The sequence below is a fragment of the Lycium barbarum genome, chromosome 8, assembly GCF_019175385.1.
Source record: "Lycium barbarum isolate Lr01 chromosome 8, ASM1917538v2, whole genome shotgun sequence".
Taxonomy (NCBI): Eukaryota; Viridiplantae; Streptophyta; class Magnoliopsida; order Solanales; family Solanaceae; genus Lycium; species Lycium barbarum.
Window position 1 is genome coordinate 128049899 of NC_083344.1, and position 21056 is coordinate 128070954.

The following is a 21056-nucleotide window of genomic DNA, read 5'->3' on the forward strand; positions in this document are numbered from 1 at the left end:
TGTTGCTTCTTTTTGCTGTTTTCCTCACTTCTTTAGTTCTTTTAAGCTTTCTTTTTTTGGATTATGTGTTTTAAATATACAGGACAGGATGAAAAGGAAGAATAAAAGAGATTTTGATTGATAAAATTGCAAATCGAATTTATTCAACGACTAAAGTCCTAACTTGTTTGATTGCAGCAATTCATTTTCTAGTCTGATGATCAAAACAGAATTGTACCAAAGTAGTACTATGGATCCGTCAGTTTTGAAAATTACTCCAGCATATATACTATTTTTTTTAATAATTGTGGTGTCCCGACCAGCTTGTGTGCACCTCAACTAATACTATCGAAGTATCTGCTAACTCGCACCATAGTAGCAAGTAACTCTAGTCCACCAAAGCTGGGATAGAATGTAATCACACTGTCCGTTAGGATTTAAGTACTCCAACATATTAAAACTTATGATCTCTTTTTTTCCTTTCTGAAAGCTAATCTTTTGCTGTGTTTCTTTTTCTTTTATTCTATTGAGTTCTCAAAATTATCTAAAAGGTGAACTGGTAAATTCCTTCATATAAGAAAGATGAGTTTGGTTGTCAAAATGTAAATTAGTTTAGCAGTATAAAACACATTAAGGGGACCATCAGGTTAGCGGGATTAGTTAGATAATATTGATATAAAATCTAATTAATATTGCGTTTGTCTAACATAGTGACATACCGTGTCCGGTATAAATAATACCAGTATAATTTTATACAACAAATACTGGTGTTATGTTATAATGAATCCAACATGGAATAACTTATACGAGTACTAGATTTACACTAATAAAGCATTTAAAAAACCAAAAGAAGACTTTATTTCATCTTTCTATTTTGTATTTACTTGAAAAAACAAGGGTACCGTTGTCAAATTTTCCACTCCATAGTCCATCCATTCCTTTTTTACCAAGCTTATGAAATTAAAAGACTGACTTTTAAACGAGTGGTGGTGAAGTTTCACATATCTTTTCATTTACTGTCCTTAAAACATGAACTTTGTATCAAGTGAGACCCAACAAAGTCATATCATTAAGCGAAATAGAGATGCTAATATTAACCACGAAGAAAAAAATATCATTCTTTTTTGAACAAATTGAAAAATATATCATATAAAATGGGACAGAAGAAAGAATATACTTTGTATATCTCATTTTTAATGCTATGAACCAAATATCCGCCATTAAAGTATATGCACTAGATAACCCAATGCTTATTAATCTTTATATTGAAGTCCCGAGTATAACTTTGTCCCCCAACCAAACAAGAGTCCGGAACCAAAATGACCCCAAAAAAAATATTTTGAATCAAAATATCCCAACAAAAAAAAAAAAAAGTTACAAAACTACCTTTAGCGTAGTAAAATACTGCGCTAAAGCACTTAACCGTAACGGCCCCGTTAAGTGCTTTAGTGCAGTATTTTACTGCGCTAAAGGAATTTCTCACCTATAGCGCAGTAAAATACTGCATTATAGGACCCAACATAAATCCCGTCTGGTTCCACCACTGGTCCCTCCAGTGGCAAAAAAAAAAAAAATTTGAAAAACGCCATTGGAGGCGAAACTGAGGTGGTCCCTATATCCAAAAACGTCGTTTTCTATTAAATTTCGTCGGGAAAGTTTAGATTCTCGGTATATTCAAGTCAAGGAGCAAGATTCTAAGTTCGAATTTTGGGAAAAAACGGCATACAACTCGATTAAAATAACTCTACAAAAAATCTTCGATTAAGGTTTTTTACTATGAACTTTTGTTATTATTTTGTTATATACATTATATTCTAAGCATGCTTAACATTTAATCCTTGCTATTTTCCAAAAAAAAAAAATTGTTCTTGTTCGGACTGGGCAGTGGCTTTTGCCACTGTTCCGATTTTTTTTGTTTTTGTTTAATTCATTATTTGTTAAATGTTTATGAATTGTTAATTTGTTAAATGTTTATGAATTGTTAATTTGTTAAATGGTTATGAATTGTTAATTTGTTATATGTTTATGAGTTGTTAATTTGTTAATTGTTTATGAATTATTATTTTGTTAATTGATTATTTGTTAAATATTGATTATGAATTAATTAGTTGTTAAATATTGTTTATGAATTGAAAGAAGTTGATTGGTAATGAATTATTATTTTGTTAACACTTTGTTTGGATGATTGCTATGTATTGTTTCATAATGTATCGTATTGTGTTGTATTGTATAGAACCAAATCAGTGGTTACATAAAATAGGACCTTTCGTCGTTACATAACAATAAAATTAAAGTAACAATCAAAACAAATATTATATTTAAACTAACAACATAATATAATAGGTAACAACCATCCAAACAAGTTGTAAATGATTATGAATTGTTAATCTATATTATTATAAAAGCATGAATATATATGTTAAATAAAAAAAGATTATCTAAAAAAGAATAGTTAAAGTTCTTCTTTTCATAAATACATAAGTTAGCGAAAAAGATGTAAAGTTTGTAGGAAAATATGTGGTCGACGAATATACTCTTTTAGTCTAATTTTATCGTAGTTGTGTTGGCTATTTGGTCAACTAAAAATATATCACATATTCAAAATAGAGTTCTAAACAAATATTACTGCTGAATTTTGATTCCCAAACTAATTAACTTAAAAGTCTTTGCCATCACATAATTAAAAAGTAATTAGCTTAAAAGTCTTTGCCATCGCATATGTGTCCTTACTATCACATATTAAATTTACTACATATCCCATGTTAATTATTCACAAGATGTAATACTACATAATTCACATATTCCCTGCAAATTATTAATTAGTTAATATAATTTATCTTTCATTTCAAGAATAATGACTAATTTAGTTTATACAGACCGAACTCTTTCATGGATCTGAATGTTTCCCTAGGGCCCGATGTTCCCTCGGGGCCCGATGATCACCCAGGGCCCGCTGTTCACCCGGGGTCCGCTGATAGATCAGTATTGTCTTTGCAAGGCAATCATAGGTCAGAGTTATTATGGGCCGGTACTATAGGGATATCTACTAGGCTCCGTCCCCGTAGGCTGCAGAGAGCGTGGACTCTTTTACGCGAGCACCGCCCATACACTCTCGTCTTGGAGATATTGTTTCGGGGCGCCATCTACCGTTGCGTGTCCGTTGGTCGGGTACAGCATGATTGGGCGCTCATCACGGCCATGGTTGAGCGGTGGAGGCCAGAGACACATACCTTTCATCTTCGCACTGGTGAGGTCACGATTACACTTCAGGATGTGGAGGTCCTCTTTGGATTGCGGGTAGATGGAAAGCCACTATACACTCGATACGAGCCTCCTCCTGGTTAGACGTGGGCGACAGAGTTGACTAGGCTCACCCACTTCGTGCTTGATGCCCAGGGCCAGATGTCGGGACAGAGTCAAGTTCAGATTAGTGCACTCTGCACTTATTTGGAGGGTCTGGATCCGGTTGTGGACGGCACCCCGCAGGACGATGTTGATCGTCATGCCCGTTTGTATCTGCTTATTATATTCGGGGGCATCTTGTTCCCGAACTCATAGGGTGTCTTTGTCAATTTACGTTATTTGGTTTTCTTAGAGCATCTGGACCTTTTGGGAGACTACAGCTGGGGCGGTGCTGTTTTGGCGTATCTTTACAGATGCTTGTGCCGAGCGTCTGTTGGTGTTGTCAGAGATGTGTGTGATTTTTTGCTCTTCTCCAGGTAATATTTTAAGTGTGCGTTCCTTTAATGTAGACAAACCTCTTGAAACGACGACTTAAAAATCGTATTTTCTAATATCGCTTACAGTTATGGGCGTGGGAGAGGATGCTGCCTTTTCAGCCCGTACCTAAGCATCACCTCGAAATTGACATGCCTTATGCGAGGAGGTGGACAGCGGGTTTATACCGGGATGTGGATACGCACCACAGTATTCTTCCATTCCGGGACCAGCTTGATCACATGACGGACGATGCGATAAAACTATTTAACTTGGTGATCACTGATTTAATTTAATTTAATTTCTCATCCCAATTCTGCTTGGTGATCACTGATTTGTATTTATATGTTATGCAGCTATTTATATGGACGCCGTACGCTGCTATATTAGATGGTTTGCCGGCCTTTTGCAGGGCAGGTCAGGAGGTTTGGAGGTCGCGGTGTCCATTGATACACCTGGACATCGTAGAAGACCACATGCCCAAGCATATCTTACGACAGTTTGGGCATACACAGAGTATACCCCCTTACGTCCGTCATGAGCCCCGACACTAACAGCGGGACGATCGGGCTGCCGTTGATGATGATTTTCTGGCTTTTATGGATGTCCAGCTCCACCATTGGGAGAATAGGTTGGGCACTTTAGCGGTAGTCTGCCATTTGACTCCCATTGAGGATTACATGCGCCGGTATCATCAGATCACACGCCGATTGATCGGCAACCCAGCTTTGCGCCCCTCTAGGGATGTAGGATACTCAACACTCGCGGGGCAGTACGAGGCATTGGTAAGTTTATCGTATTTAGATTTATTTAATTGCATTAATTGTTACGTTTTAAAAAATAACTTATTTTTTTTTTACTGTTGAACACAAATGCAGCTGGTGGCCGTACAACGTTTACGCATCTTGGGGTTAGAGCATATGCCTTACCCTGGGCTTGCGAGGTTTGCGTCGGAGATGGTACGGATATCCGAGGATGGTATCCAGCAGGCAGGAGAGATTAGGCGCAGGGAGGAGCTTGTTCCGGAGGGTGAGTATCAGGCAGCGCCAGGAGGAGGACCGGGTGCTCCCAGAGAAGGAGGCCGTGCTGGCAGAGGACGCCGTGCTGTCGGAGGACACCGTGCCCGTAGAGGGCGCGGTGCTGCTGCTAGAGGACCTGGTGGTGGAGGACACCATCTGGTAGATGAGGCCGATCCCATTCCAGAGGTCGTTGCCAGTCTAGTCCATCCGCAGCCGTTCCAGGCCGGTGGCGGCTTACTTGGGGACTCACCTACGTTTACGCCGGTGCTCTTACTTGCTGAGATACCTGGGTCTTCATCACAGCCGAGCCAGAATGCATACATGGAGGAGCGTGATAACGTTGATTGGGCGGCGTTACGCGCTTCATTAGCTGATGAGCGGTCTGTGAGGAATTTAGAAGGAGCCAGGATTCTTGACTTCGATGAGTTTTTTATCCCAGTTAGTATTTAAAATACTTATCTGTTCATTTAAATTATTTATTTTAAATATATATGTTACTCATTATTTAGTAATATTTTATATTTTAGGATTCGGCGCCAGCGGGTCCACCAAAGCCACCCACTCAGGCTTTTTCTCATGGGTCTGCCGAGCCAGCGGTGTCTTCCCATGTAACTGTCGAGCCACAGTAAGTTTTTTATTAAAATTTGTTTTATTCAAATAAGGTCATTATTTAATATACATATTTGATTATTTAAAGTACTTATTTTAAATATGTATATTACTTATTATTTCGTTTTTTTCATATTTTAGGATTCGGCGCCAGTGGGTCCACAGGAGCGACCCATTCAGGAGCATTCTCATCAGCCTGTCGAGGTAGAGGTGTCTTCTCATGAGACTACCGAGGCGCATGTAAATTTTTTACTTAAAATTAATTTTATTCAATATAAGGTAAATTTTTATTTAATTTTTATAATCTTTACTTGGACTTCGAACAACATTTCGTCCAGGAGACTAGCTCATATTCACCACCAGACCCATCTCAGGAGCCTACTCAGGCGCCCGTTGACACACAGGTTTGATTATTCAACAAACGTTAATGTATTCAATATAAATAAGAAATGGTACTAGTATTTATATACTTTTCAGGTTCATCCTTCGGCGCTTGCGGTGGCGACTCCCGACGAGGAAGAGTCCGAGTTTCTAGACCCAGGTCATGATGAGGTTCTGCCCGTGCTAGCGGGACCAGATCCCAAGAAGAAGCACATTCTAGTCAAGGGCGCACGGGCCAGGGGAAGAGGAGATGATCATGATTTGGAGCGTCCGATTATTAAGAGGAAAAAGGGTGATGGAGACAATGGCGAAGGCGGTAGGAATGGTATGAGCCTTAGGCCTAAGGATAGTCTCCGGCATACTACATGTGGGACCCATCCTCGATAGTGTATATACATTAGTGTTGTACAATTTATCGTAAGTATTATATATTTTTTGCATATTTATAAATATTATCTTGGGAAAATACATAAAAACCCCCCCAACGTATAGTCAGATTAATTATGACGCACCCAACCTTTGCGGGCTACCTATTACCCCCCGTCTTAATTTTTCAGTATTTTAGTACCATTTTCTGATTGACGTGGCAAAAAAAAATTGAAACCCAGTTGCACAGTGGAGAGTGTTGCACACTCTCCGCCACATTGGTGCCACGTCGCTGCCACGTCACTGCCACTTTTCCTTTTTTTTTCATTTGATTTTTCTTTTATTAATTTTGTCTTCTGCATCACTAAACTCTTCTTGTTCATCACTAAACCCTTCTTCTTTTCAAGAAATCCATCAATCCATTTTCTTCCTCCATTAGCACACACACATTCAACCCATTTTCTTACTCCATTAACACACACACACACATTCAACCCATTTTCTTCCTCTGTTAACAACACACATTCAACTCATTTTCTTCCTCCATTAACACACACACACATTCAACCCATTTTCTTCCTCCATTAACACACACACATTCAACTCATTTTCTTCCTCCATTAACACACACATTCAATTTAATCATCAATCATAAAGAGCTTATTTTCAAGAAACATTCAACCCATTTTCTTCAACCCATTTTCTTCCTCCATTAAAACCCATTTTCTTCCTCTATTAACACACACACATTCAACCCATTTTCTTCCTCCATTAACATACACATTCATTTGAAGGCAAATCAAACACTAAAATATTTTTAACCATTTTCTTCAACCCATTTTTAATATTTTTTGTACCTCCTGTTGCTGTTGCTGCTGCGTTGCTGCTGCAGAGGAGGCGGCGATGTGGCGGCGATGGCGGCGATGGTTGAGGAGAAAGAAGAAGAAAGAAAAAAATAAATTGCATTTAACAATTATAATGTGGAAGAGGAAGGGAATGTGTCTTCAATGTCTTCTTTCTCAATTTTAAGCATCTGAGTTGTTTTATCATCTTTGGTATTCTGTTAGTTTACTAACAAATTGGACTAAATGAGGAGCTAATTATTACATGTGGCTGTGACGAGGAGTTTTAGTCTACTGGTATTAATTTGGTTTTGAATGGATATTGTTTTTAGTTTTCAAATTTAGAGTAACTATATTTAGTTGGTATAAAATAATGTTTAAGTTCGGTTAAGTTGAAACCATTGTTTCGTACAGCTTATATTTGCCTTAAGTTTAGTTCAAGTGGGTCCAAACTTTTCCATTTTTTAATTATTATATTTCATCACTCGCCATAATTTATTTATTTTTGCCACGTCGGTTAAAAATGATACTAAAATACTGAAAAATCAAGACTGGGAGTAATAGATCGCCCGCAAAGGTTAGGTGCGTCATAATTAATCTGGCTATACATTGGGGGCTTTTTATGTATTTCCCCTATTATCTTAGTCTTTATTATTGTTTATAGTTTCACATCCTAAATTGATAACAAAAAAAAACATGACACATTTAAAATAAAGTTAAGCATTAATTTAAAAATAAGACGAAACCCTAAAAGATAAATAACGTAAAGCTAATGACTACAAGTCTTCAAACAAAAAAATACTTCGAGCACTTTTCAACCACTAAAACAACAATTCAAAGTTTTGCGTATTCTTGATGTATTGAGCCTATCTTATTAATTGTACAAATATAAATAGAGTTCTATATAAAATATTAAAATTCCAGAGTCTCAAAGCATGATTAATATACGGCTAAACTATGTAAATAGGAGTGAAAATGTAATAAGAGACTGTTTTTGAAAAATGATGGTGTCCTATAACGCAGTATTTTACAGCGCTATAGGTGATAGAAAAATTCCTTTAGCGCAATAAAATACTGCGCTAAAGCACTTAACGGGGCCGTTACGGTTAAGTGCTTTAGCGCAGTAAAATACTGCGCTAGAGGTAGTTTTGTAACATTTTTTTTTGTTGAGGTATTTTGGTTCAAAATGTTTTTTTTTTGGGTCATTTTGGTTCCGGCTCACCAAACAACCTCTAGCAGTGTAACAGTAGCAAATAGACCTTTCTAAACCCACTGAACCATTTCATTAGACATTGAAATATGAAATACTTTTAACAGTTGGTAGCAGTATATATAGCGACCGCTTTACGCACATTCATTAACTTACTAATAACTTACATACATCATCATATCTTTGCTTAGAGTTGCAACAACTTGGACACACAGTAAGTACAACAATAACCAACATTCAGGGGAGGGGAATATGTTAACTTCCACAAAAAGTGGCAGTTCTAGTGAACCTATTCATCAAGTTTCTAAGAGCAGTTGGTGTCGTAGCTGGCGAGTCCCAACAACTCTGGACCTTCAAGTCGAGGATTGTGCTCGAAGCTGCAAATTAGAAGTTTAGTGAACTCATCAGAAACAATCAACTAGGATACTGTAATCTTATAGAGGAATCATAGCGCAACAGGAAGAACAACTGGTATAAGACTATCCATAGCGCAAGCCCCGAGTACTTAGTTCAGGTGGCAAAGATGAGGGACTTGTGACTAAGGTCACAAGTTTGAGCCTACACCATGCAAACTAAGCCTGGTATTTAAGTGGAGAAGCGCTATGGTGCTCGGACTCTTCAAAAATGCGTGAGGGTGTGTCTTGGATCCTCCAAAATAGTGCACTTTTGGAGGATCCAACATGGATGCGACAACATTTTCGAAAAGTCCGATCAACATAAGAGAAGGGTAGACAGGCGGGCCCATTATCTCCAAGTTTCGAAGGCTGCGGTTGGTCCTAAGGTTTGGCCCTAGATGGGTATCTCGGTCATAAAAAAGAATATACATAGCCTAAAGGGTACACAGATAAGGCTCCACATATGACACATGGGCAGCACCGGGAACACGTAGTCTCCTTTACTATATTCGAGAGCACAATTGCTTCCTCAAACATATACTGCAAAAGTTTATTCATCTGCTTGTCTTGCTTTATTTATTTTTCCAGCACCTCATTTTCCCCCTTTTTTACTCTTAACACATCTTTCCCCAAATAATAATAAAATCTAATACAAATAACTATGGAAATGAGGGAATTAAGGAGCCAAAGGATAAACAAAAAGTGAGAAACAAACCACAAAGCATCTTAATTGATTTGAGTTGCAGATATAATTAGCATATCTAAAAATACAATTGGGCTACCTTTGGGTTTGAAGTAAATGGGAGTCAAAGGTATCTTGTGTATAGCTTGAATTGGTACCAACCATAATGTTAATTGAAATAACTGGAAATCTTGAAACTCTTTTTGGTTAGTATATACTCTCTTCAATTAGGTGTTATTTCAGGCCTCCCAACAAATCAATATAACTGTTCTGAGATAGAAGGTCACATATCCAAATCCTTTTCAAATAAGTTTTCTTATTTCAAAAAAATAAAAATTAGAAGTCACCGTTTCCAATATCATTCACCTAATCCTTCCACAAGTCCAAAATATGAAGTTCAAATTTAACTTGGATGAATGGAAATCAAGATGATAGCTGTTTTTAGAGGTATACTTTATTTTGATTGGGAATCCTTTTTAAAGGTGTACTTGATAGCATAAAGCATACAGAGACACAATTACTATTTGCACCATTGTCAATACTCCTAAAGTTCGATTTCGAAGACAATACTTGTATAGGATATAAAAGGAAATCTTACTTGTTCAGTGGAATATGCTCAAATGGACCAGAAGTGGGAATTGTGCCACACAAATCGTTATTTGAGACATCCCTAGAAGAAAGAATGCAGAAAGTTAAAATCTATTTCGCATAAGAATGATGATAATAACACAAGCAAAGAATATGTACTTACACAACTTTCAGGCTAGAAACACTAGCAAGTTCTCTTGGGATTGGTCCTGTTAGCTTATTATCATTCATACGCCTGATAGATTAGATAAGAAACTTTCAATCAACATAAGAGGATTGTGCAATAATCAATTCACTACAAGCATATGTGCTTGGGTATTTACAATAAGGAAGGGAGGGGGGTTCACTCAGGACCTCACTAACTAATTTAAGGCCAAACTGAAACTGAATATTTGTGTCAAAAAAGAAAAGGGAACTCTGTGGGCTGCCCAAGAAGCAGAATAGTAGCCTTCTTTTTCATTTCCCCCTGATATGTAAAAAGTATGACTGGAAAAATTTGGGAAACATCGCAAAGGATAACTTACAGGAAAACGAGTTTTTTCAACTTTCCCAGTGAAGTAGGAATTGTCCCTGAAATTTTGTTGTTGTACAGATCCAGACTAATAAGGTTCTTCAAGTTACCGAGCTCTTTAGGGATGGTTCCCTGAATATTATTTTTGTAAAGCTCCCTGAAGCAACAAACAATTAAATTATGGTTATGACTCCTTGAAAACCAATAGCCATTGACAAGAAATGGCAAGTCAATTTAAGAGTTTAAATAATTACTCACAAATACTGTAGATGTTCAAGCTTTCCAAGCTCAGGTACCAAATGACCAGATAAATTTGAGTTGCCGAGGTCCCTGCAGAAACATTAACACCCTGATATATTTCAGACTTTTCTTTGTGGAAGAGGGGGGGACACGTATAAGAGAGAGGGAGGGAGAGATAAAAGAAAATTTATTCCATTAACCAGCAGAGAATACATAGGAGGAGACATGAAAGTTTGATCTTAGACAAAACAAGTTTATTTCAGAAATTTTAGTAGGCGTTTTGGCCATAGATTTCAAACATTTTTCACTTTATTTGGAATTTATGAAGTTGGAGTTGTGTTTGGTTATACTTTTTGCAAAGCACAGAAGAGAGCACTTTATTTGGATTTTTTTTTTTTTGATGACATGGGAACCCGCAGCCGCTACCCTACGGGTGCGCACAGGGTAAACCCAGCTCCTGTGCCATAGCTCGCAAATCACATAAGAGAGGTAACCCGCACTAGACAAGCCGGTGCGACGAGCTTGACCCAGAAGGCAAATCCCCTGCTGTCGTAGGCAGGGGGTTTTGAACCTGAGACCTCCATTATGAAAGCCCCGTGCTCAACCAACTGAGCCACCCTTGCGGGTCTTTATTTGGAATTTATGAAGATGGAGTTGGAAAACAAGTTTGGAACTTTCCAGATTTGGAATCCAGCTCCAAGTTGGATTTGGAAATTTTTATAACCAAACGCTGACTTTGAAATAAAGTGAAAAATTGTTCCGGAAAAAGTGAATAATTCTCATGGCCAAACAACGCATGTCACAACTATTAGAAAGGAATTATTTGTTATAGCTACTGCTCGTCTCAGGATAGAATAACTTCCGGTTTGAAATTGATATGATTCTTCGTACACAAGGAACGTCAAACTGAGTACCTCAAGCTTTTTAAATATGTGGAAGACATCATGGTAATGAGGATATAAGAAGGGTTTTTGCATCTCAATATATTAGTTTGCATCTCATTCTCATTTCATAAATCATCTGTTAAGTGTTATGTATCAATAAGGAGCCCAATCAATATAAAAATCCACCCAGTAACATCAAGTGTTCCAAGATCACATATATACAAGAAATGCAACTCTATACAATCATTCATAAACATCTAAAATTTTGCCAATAAATGATCATGCTTGCTCCAACATTTCACAAAACGTCAGTAATACCTTATAGAAACACCGTCACCAATCAACTACTCCCTCCGCTTCAATTTATGTGGCTTGATTCGGAGTACGAGAGCCAAACTAACTAATTTTCGGTGTGAATTCACTAATTTTCAGTGTGAATTCAGATATAGAATCTTCAATTTTTTTGAAATAGAATTTAACTTTTTTAGAAACTACATAAAAAGTAGGGACTAAAACGTACTATAAGTCGCATTAGTTAACAATTCAAAATATTTAGAAAGTATTTGAAAAAATTATGGTAAAAAAATATCTTCTTTCACTGTAAATAGTAACTAAGACAAACAAATTGAGACGGAGGGAGTAAGTTTAAATGTTTGCCACACTTTAAAACGGACAAAATCTCCTAAATATTACAAAAAGTGCAACCACGTGAGATCAGAAACATAACAACGACAAAGATCACTAATAAACCACATGTCTCCACCTTTAGCATATAGATCATAGAGTACACATTAAGACAAGGAACCTCGAGTATGTTAAACCAAAGTAATACCGACACTTGTTTCCCTTGGAAAAAGGAATAAGCTTGCTACTAATTTCAAAACTAAGACTTGTCAGCTAGAAAGTCAAGTGAAAGCTTAAATTTTTTACTATCTCAATAAGCCCAGAATGAATAACACAAATAAAACAAACTTCAAACTCACAAATCGACTAACCAATAACAACAAATCCTCTCTATATATAAATCCTGCTATATTTGGACCCATAATCCATTTCATTCCAATACTCATACAACAATAACGACAACGTACCCAGTGTATTCCCACAAGTGGGGTCTGGGAAGGGTGGCGTGTATGCAGACCTTACACCAATACTCATAATTTTTTCTTTTAATGATTCTCGAACTCTAAATCTCAGGCTTATCACTAAACTAAACTGTCATACAAATCTCTAACCACAATAAGAATAATATGCCAAAAAATTCTTAACTGTGTGTACACATACATAATACAAAGACAATCACATAAATCGACTAATTTTCCCAAAATTAACAGAACACCCAAACCAGAACAACAAAAAGAAAATGAAAGTGTGTGTATACATACATAAATACAAACACAAACATACAAATCAATTCCCAAAAATAACAACACCCCAAACAAGTATTTAACCCAAAATCAAATTAAAAAAATTAAATTTTTAGGACTTACACACGAGTGACATGATTATCTCCATTACAAGTGACATGAAACCAGGTACAAGGATTAACAAGATTCGGTTATTTAGGTCAATTATTTAAAACAAATAATTGTAACTGTGTGTACACATACATAATACAAACACAAACATACAAATCAACCAATTTCCCACAAATAACAACACCCAAACAAGATTTAACCCAAAAACAAATAAAAAGATGAAATTTTTTACACCTACACACGAGTGACGTGATTATCTCCATTACAAGTGACATGAAACCAGGTACAAGGGTTAAAAAGATTTGCTTATTAATTCTTTAAAACAAATAATTGTAACTGTGTGTACACATACATACAAATCAACCAATTTCCCAAAAGTAACAACACCCCAAACAAGCACTTAACACAAAAACAAGAAAAAAAAAAAAAGATTAAATTTTTAGGACTTACACACGAGTAACATGACTATCACCATTACATGTAACATGAAACCAAGTACAGGGATTAACAAGATTCGGATCCCAGCTCTGGAGCACGTTTTCCGGGTCAGATAAGCTCCTACGAAGTGCATACAAAGCATCCCCTTCTGAATTTCCCTTTACACACACAGCTAGAACAACTACAACTCCCAAAAAACTCCATGATTTCAAGAATGAACTATGGGTTGCCATGGTTATACTCACAAGCAAGAAAATTGTTGGGTTTTGCTTAGATTTTTGTAGGGATTTGTTTGGACAAGAGGAGGAAGAAGAAGAAAAAAAAGGGGAAAGTGGGGGAGTTAAAGGATCGGTTTTGGGAATGAGAAGAGCTTGGTGGTGGGTGCGTTTAGGGAATCTCTTCTACTTTCCACTTACCTTACCTTTCTCTATTTATTACTCCCTCCGTCTCAATTTATGCGGTATAGTTTGACTGGACATAAAATTTATAATTAGCTACAGAGTTTATAAAATAATGGAAGATTTTTAATCTTATGATCTAAAATAAGCTAAAGATATATGTGTAGTTATAAATTAATCTCGTTAAGCGTAAAAGGTAATGTTTAAAGTTAATTTGTTATCAAATAAGCAAATGTATCATTCTTTTTTGGAATGACTAAAAATGAAAGTGTATCCTATGAATTGGGACAGAAGGAGTAACTACTCCATATTCCTATGCTTTATTTTTTGAGTTTAAGTTTTGTACACTGCTGATGTACATAATTTCTTACACATCGGGTAATTTTAAAGATAATTATCCACAATTTTTTTTAATTAATAAAGTATTACCTTTTCTATTATAGTGTACATAAAACGATATGTAAGGACCATTATTCAAACAAGGTGCAAATTTCGTGGTGACAATATAACACTATCATGTAAATCTCGAGGCGACAGTCTAACACGATCATGTAAATCTGATGAGTTCTATGTACACTGTCGGAGGTGTACATAATTCCTTACATCATCAAGTAATTTTAAAGGAAATTATTCACAGTAACTGTTAATTAATAAAGTATTACCTTTACTATTATAGTGTTAGACTGTCGCCACGAGATTTGCATGATAGTGTTAGAATGTCGCCACGAGATTTGCACCTTGTTTGAATGGTTGTCACATATCATTTTATTATGTATGTAGTATTATTTTGATGAAGTTTGGCAATAAGATTGAAATTTCTTTACCCATAATCAGACATACAAAATTCGAGTCTCAAGAATGGAAAACTTTTAAATAAAGAGCAATTTATTCTATTAGTATGCCGTTTTTTTTTCCCTCGCACGTGCATTGCACGTGTGTGGACCTATTTTTTTTTTTCTTAGTATGCTGATAAAACAATATCGGATGGTTAATCTTAATAAAAAGGTGTTGTATTATTTGAATAACAATTGCATATCGTCACTTAAATGAATCTCGAGTGTATGTCCGATAATAAGCATAGTCATTATCAATGTGAATTTAAATTAATTGAATCAGTGAATCTTGACCAAAGAATGGTTAAAGTGAAAATTAAATAAAATACAATCAAGACTCAAGACTCAATTCTAAACGAAATGAATATGTATACAATTTTAATAATTAATTTTACTTCGTTTGAACTCTGTTCATCTTAATATGGATAAAACTATGTCACCTTGATGGTTTAAAAAGGAGGAAATAGGATCTCTTGGCCTCTTACAATTTAAATAGAAGAAAATATATTTTTCAGATCTCTTATGTGTTTTTTTTTTCAGATCTCTTATGTGTAAACAATGAAGATCTCTTGTAAAAAGGTCATAAAACTAAAAAAGATTGTAAATGACCAAAAATTCATTTCTCCCAAAGGCTTTAAAAAGACATATTATATTGTGAAAATAGGATCTCTTGCGCTCTTATAATTTGATAGAAGAAAATGATTTTTTCAAATCTCTTATGTGTAAAAAATGAAAATCTCTTATAAAAAAATTATAAAATTAAATAAAGTTTATAAAGGACATATTATTTATATTGCAAAGATTAAAGGCATAATGTAGAAATCGAATTTCTCAACATTTTGAATTTTCTTTCACATATACCTGAAACTAATAATAGGATAGAAAGAGTACTTTATAAAAAAAATTATCTGTTCTTTTATGGATTTAAGAGGAAAGGATCATTAGATTGCGGTACAAGAAATGAGTTTGACTATAATTGGTTCGTAGTGAAAACAAAATTTGCTATGTGTTACCAAGAAGGACCAATTATTAGCTTTTGTCACGTCAGTTAACTTCTAAAGAGCCCTTCTCCCCTTCAAAAAAAAAGGAAAAATAATTTACTATATTTTAAGATATTATTTATAGATATAGATAAATATTGCAGTATGTCATAAACTGCTCAAATAATTCACCGATATAGTTATTGGTTCGCCAGAACTTAATTATTTCACCTCAAATCCTAAGTTTATATTAAATTATTTATTTAACATGAATAAATAATTTATTCAGAATTTGATAAATAGAAAATTATATACAGAGACCATAGCTTAAAAATCTTGAATTTACCTCTATTTACTTGTACATGTTCTCCTATTTATATATATCTTAAAAGTCAAAATACAAGTAAATTATGTGTTAGAAAAGTATTTCAGGTAAAATGTAGTCACTTTTTCCCCTTAGATCTTCAACTCTTTTTCGTATCAAATACATAGTCAAATACACTTTCATCTTCTAAATAGTAATTATCAATTTTAAGTTGAATACCATTTTTTCAAACTTCAACCAAATTATTCAGACGTATTTAAAACGATTCCATCACTTTTATTTTGGGTGCTTGCAAAAAGGAAAAGAATAAGTACCCTAAGCACTACGTTAAATTACTGTTTATGATTTGAAAGCATTAGTTAGTGATTTGGCTTTTTCCTTTGATTTTAGTGTGTTTGGAAGACCGAATCATGCTGGATTTTTTTTCCAAGTCAACTTTGATATAAATATACTTTGTGGTTCTTTCCAAATTGATGGTCCCATTTTCTTTAACGTGTATTTTACTATCAAATTCATTAACCCGTCAATCTCTCAACCTATGTACTAACATTATTTATTTCTTGGTCCAAATTGGAGGCCAAGACCAAAGGGTCAATAAAGCATCTACCAAATTTCCATCATGAAAACCCATAGAATTTAATTTTGTTGACTGGTAGGTTTCTTTGGCATAATTATTTTGGTATCCAAAACTTATTGATCTGATTAATAGAGATTTGTGTTGCATAGGGTACATAAACGGAACCGTCTCTACAAGAGTTTTTTCACTCCAGTGTTCGGTTCGAACACGAGACCACTGGGTAAGAATGAAACGATCTCATCCATCTGACCACACCACTTAATGATGGTTCCTTAAGATTTTTTTTTTCCTTTATAATCATATGGTATCCGAAACTACTGATTCGACTAATCAAGATTCGCACTGCGGGTTTATAAAGGCGAAGTCATCTTGAGTTTTTTCATTTTCAGGCTTGAGTTCGAGACCTCAAATTAAGGGCGGAGGGAGTTTATCCATCCCACCACAATCTCGGTGGTGGTTCCTTAAGATGTTGCCTCTATCTTATCAAACATGTACATTTTAAGCTTTTATTTGATTTCTATAGATTTTTTAAATAAATAAAGATGCCAAAAAAAGTCTGAAATAATTTTTTTAAGAACTAATAAGCGTGACTGATTGGTGAAGAAAATCTATTAAGTCGGAAATAATTTTCTTCTAAAAAGAATTAGTAAATCTGACTAATTGGTGAAGAAAAACTAACAAGTCTTGAGTACGTTGCTATTTTCCATCCAAGGAGGGTTCTATGCCATAGAAATTTTGAAATTGTGACTTCATAGTAAGATATTAGACACCACATTTTGCCTCTTCCAGCTTGCCTAAAACATTTTATATTTTATACTAATTTGAGCTTTACAAGCGCATAATTATTACAACATTAATCATAAAGCTACACCTAACCGAAGTCTCTACTCACTATAATAAGCAGTTGTATTAACCATCAACTTTTTAATAGGTATAATGACTCTCCCTAGACCCTATGTTTAGTTGAATATAATAAAAAGAATGTCAAATGTACCCCCAACGTCTGTGATTTATTTTGCATTTGTCCTCCTTTTACCTGTCGGTTCATAAAAAGTCCTCACCTTATATTTTATTTCTGTTATAAAATAATAACTATAAAGTAAATATACGGAAGAAATATGTAGAGAGAATATGTAGAGAGATATCAGTTTATATTACTTCTGCTCTTTCAACATTGCATCTGTGCATCCTATTTATAGAGAAACAAGACATGAGATATTTTGAGATATTTTGGGATATTTTGGATATCCACTATTTGGGATATTTTTGACACTCCCCCTTGGATATCCATTAATAGATGATGTGTCTCGTTAAAACCTTATTAGAAAAAAAACCCTGTGGGAAAAAGTCCTAATGAAGGAAAAAGAGTGCGCATATCTAATAATACGCTTTGAGAGTTGCCTCATTAAAAACCTTACCAAGAAAACCCAATGGGACAAAACTTGGTTAAGGGAAAAAGAGTACAACACGTATTTCACTCCCCCTGACGAAGACCAAGATTCAGATGTCGGAGTCTTCGCATTCCAATCTTGAATATCATCTTCTCAAGAGTTGAAGTTGGCAAAGATTTAGTGAACAAATCTGCAGGATTGTCACTTGAACGGATTTGTTGCACATCAATATCACCATTCTTCTGGAGATCATGTGTGAAAAATAACTTTGGTGAAATGTGCTTTGTTCTATCTCCTTTTATGAAACCTCCTTTTAATTGAGCTATGCATGCAGCATTATCTTCATATAATACTGTGGGTATTTTTGTATCACACTTCAAGCCACATCTTTCTCTGATGAAATGTATCACTGATCTCAACCACACACATTCTCTACTTGCTTCATGAATAGCGATTATCTCAGCATGATTTGAAGAAGTAGCAACAATGGACTGCTTGGTCGATCGCCATGATATAGCAGTACCTCCGCATGTAAACAGATAGCCCGTTTGAGATCGAGCTTTATGTGGATCAGATAAATAACCTGCATCTGCATAACCAACAAGATCTGTACTACCTTTGTTAGTATAAAACAGACCCATATCGCTAGTTCCCTTCAGATATCGCAATATATGCTTAATCCCGTTCCAATGCCTCCGTGTAGGAGAAGAGCTATATCTTGCTAGCAAATTAACAGAAAATGCTATGTCAGGTCTTGTAGCATTAGCAAGATACATAAGTGCACCTATTGCACTAAGATATGGTACTTCAGGACCAAGTAGCTCTTCGTTTTCTTCCTGAGGTCGGAACGGATCTTTGCTCACTTCAAGTGAGCGAACAACCATAGGAGTACTTAAAGGATGCGAATTGTCCATGTAAAACCGATTTAAAACTTTCTCAGTATAGGCAGATTGATGGATAAAGATCCCTTTTGCGAAATGTTCAATTTGCAGACCAAGACAGAGTTTTGTCTTTCCGAGATCTTTCATCTCAAATTCTTTCTTCAAATATTCAATCGCCTTTTGGAGCTCTTCTGGAGTTCCAATGAGGTTTATGTCATCAACATAAACAGCAAGTATAATGAACCCTGATTTTGTTTTCTTAATAAAAACACATGGACAAATGGCATCATTTATATATCCTTCATTTATCAAGTACTCACTTAGGCGATTATACCACATACGCCCTGATTGTTTTAAACCATATAATGATCTTTGTAATCTGATTGAATACATTTCCCGAGACTTTAAACCAAATGCTTCAGGCATTTTATATCCTTCAGGAATTTTCATATAAATTTCATTATCAAGTGAACCATAAAGATAAGCTGTAACCACATCCATAAGATGTATTTCAAGGGTTTCATAGACAGCTAAACCCATGAGGTATCGAAATGTTATAGCATCCATAACTGGTGAATATGTTTCTTCATAGTCGACGCCGGGTCTTTGAGAGAATCCTTGTGCAACAAGGCGTGCTTTGTATCGCACAATTTCATTTCTCTCATTTCTTTTCCGTATAAAGACCCATTTGTGACCAACTGGTTTTACACCATTAGGCGTTTGGACTACAGGTCCAAAAACCTCACGTTTAGCAAGTGAATTCAATTCTGATTGAATTGCTTCTTGCCATTTTGGCCAATCATATCTTCGTCGACATTCTCCGACAGATTGAGGTTCCTGATCCTCACTGCCCTTTATAATATTTAGTGCAACATTATATGCAAAAACACTATTCACCACAATTTTCGAACGATATAGTTCTTCACTCACTAAAGTCTCGGGTTTGCTGATTTCTTCAGGAATATCAGAATTAATCAGATCTTGAATCTCTTCATGAGATCCTTTCATAGTGTCATTCTGATCATTGTTTGTATTTCTTTTTCTTGGATTTTTATCCTTGGAGCCCAATGGCCTACCACGCTTCAGGCGTGGATGAGATTCAGAGGCTATGACACTAGTAGATTGTCCCTTTGGAACATCAATTCGAATAGGCACATTCTCTGCAGGGATATGCGACTTAGTTATTCTTTTCAAATCAGTAAATCCATCTGGCATTTGATTTGCTATTTTCTGTAAGTGGATGATCTTCTGGATCTCCTGCTCACATATAGGGGTACGTGGATCAAAATGAGATAGTGATGGAACTCTCCACGCAATTTCTCTTTTGATTTCTTTTCTCTCTCCCCCTAATTGTGGAAAATTTGTTTCATCAAATCGACAATCTGCAAATCGGGCAGTGAATAAATCTCCCGTCAATGGCTCAAGATAGCGAATAATGGAGGGTGATTCAAACCCAACATATATTCCTAACCTTCTTTGGGGGCCCATCTTAGTGCGTTGTGGTGGTGCTACAGGCACATATACAGCACAGCCAAAGATTCGGAGATGAGCAATATTTGGTTCATGACCAAACACTAATTGTGACGGGGAGTATTTATTATAATGAGTCGGTCTAAGACGAACAAGAGATGCTGCATGTAAAATAGCATGACCCCAGACGGTTGTAGGCAACCGTGTTTTCATAAGTAATGGTCTTGCTATCAATTGCACACGCTTAATAAATGACTCAGCAAGGCCATTTTGGGTATGAACATGTGCTACAGGATGTTCAACCTTTATCCCAACTGATAAACAATAATCATCAAAAGCTTGGGATGTAAATTCTCCAGCATTATCAAGACGTATAGCCTTTATAGGATAATCTGGGAAGTGTGCCCTTAAGCGTATTATTTGTGCCAATAATTTCGCAAACGCCAGGTTGCGAGACGATATGAGGCACACATGAGACCATCTCGAAGACGCATCTATTAGAACCATAAAATATCTGAATGACCCACAAGATGGGTGAATAGGTCCACATATATCCCCATGTATACGATCTAGAAAAGCAGGGGATTCAATGTCAACTTTCATTGGTGATGGCCTGGTTATCAATTTGCCCTGATGACAAGCGACACATGAAAACTCACTACTTTCAAGAATCTTCAGGTTCTTAAGTGGATGCCCTTTTGAATTTTCAATAATTCGTCTCATCATTATTGATCCAGGATGACCCATTCGGTCATGCCAAAGCACAAAAGTTCCTGAATCGTTAAACTTCTGGTTTACGATTGAGTGTGCTTCCATTGTACTAATTTCTGCATAGTACAGGCCAGAAGACAAAGTTGGTAAT

At 35.8% G+C, this 21056-nt stretch overlaps 1 protein-coding gene across 1 annotated transcript; it reads right to left on the reverse strand.

The window, feature by feature from the left end:
• Positions 1 to 8173: 8173 nt before the first annotated feature.
• On the reverse strand, positions 8174 to 13745 carry LOC132607306 (leucine-rich repeat protein 1-like). The gene is made up of 6 exons (XM_060321226.1): positions 13352 to 13745; positions 10558 to 10629; positions 10313 to 10456; positions 9952 to 10023; positions 9799 to 9870; positions 8174 to 8500 (listed from the first exon to the last, which is right to left on the reverse strand). The coding sequence occupies exons 1-6, from the start codon at positions 13570 to 13572 to the stop codon at positions 8428 to 8430; spliced, it is 654 nt and encodes a 217-aa protein (XP_060177209.1). The 5' UTR covers positions 13573 to 13745; the 3' UTR covers positions 8174 to 8427.
• Between the last annotated feature and the right edge of the window lie 7311 nt (positions 13746 to 21056).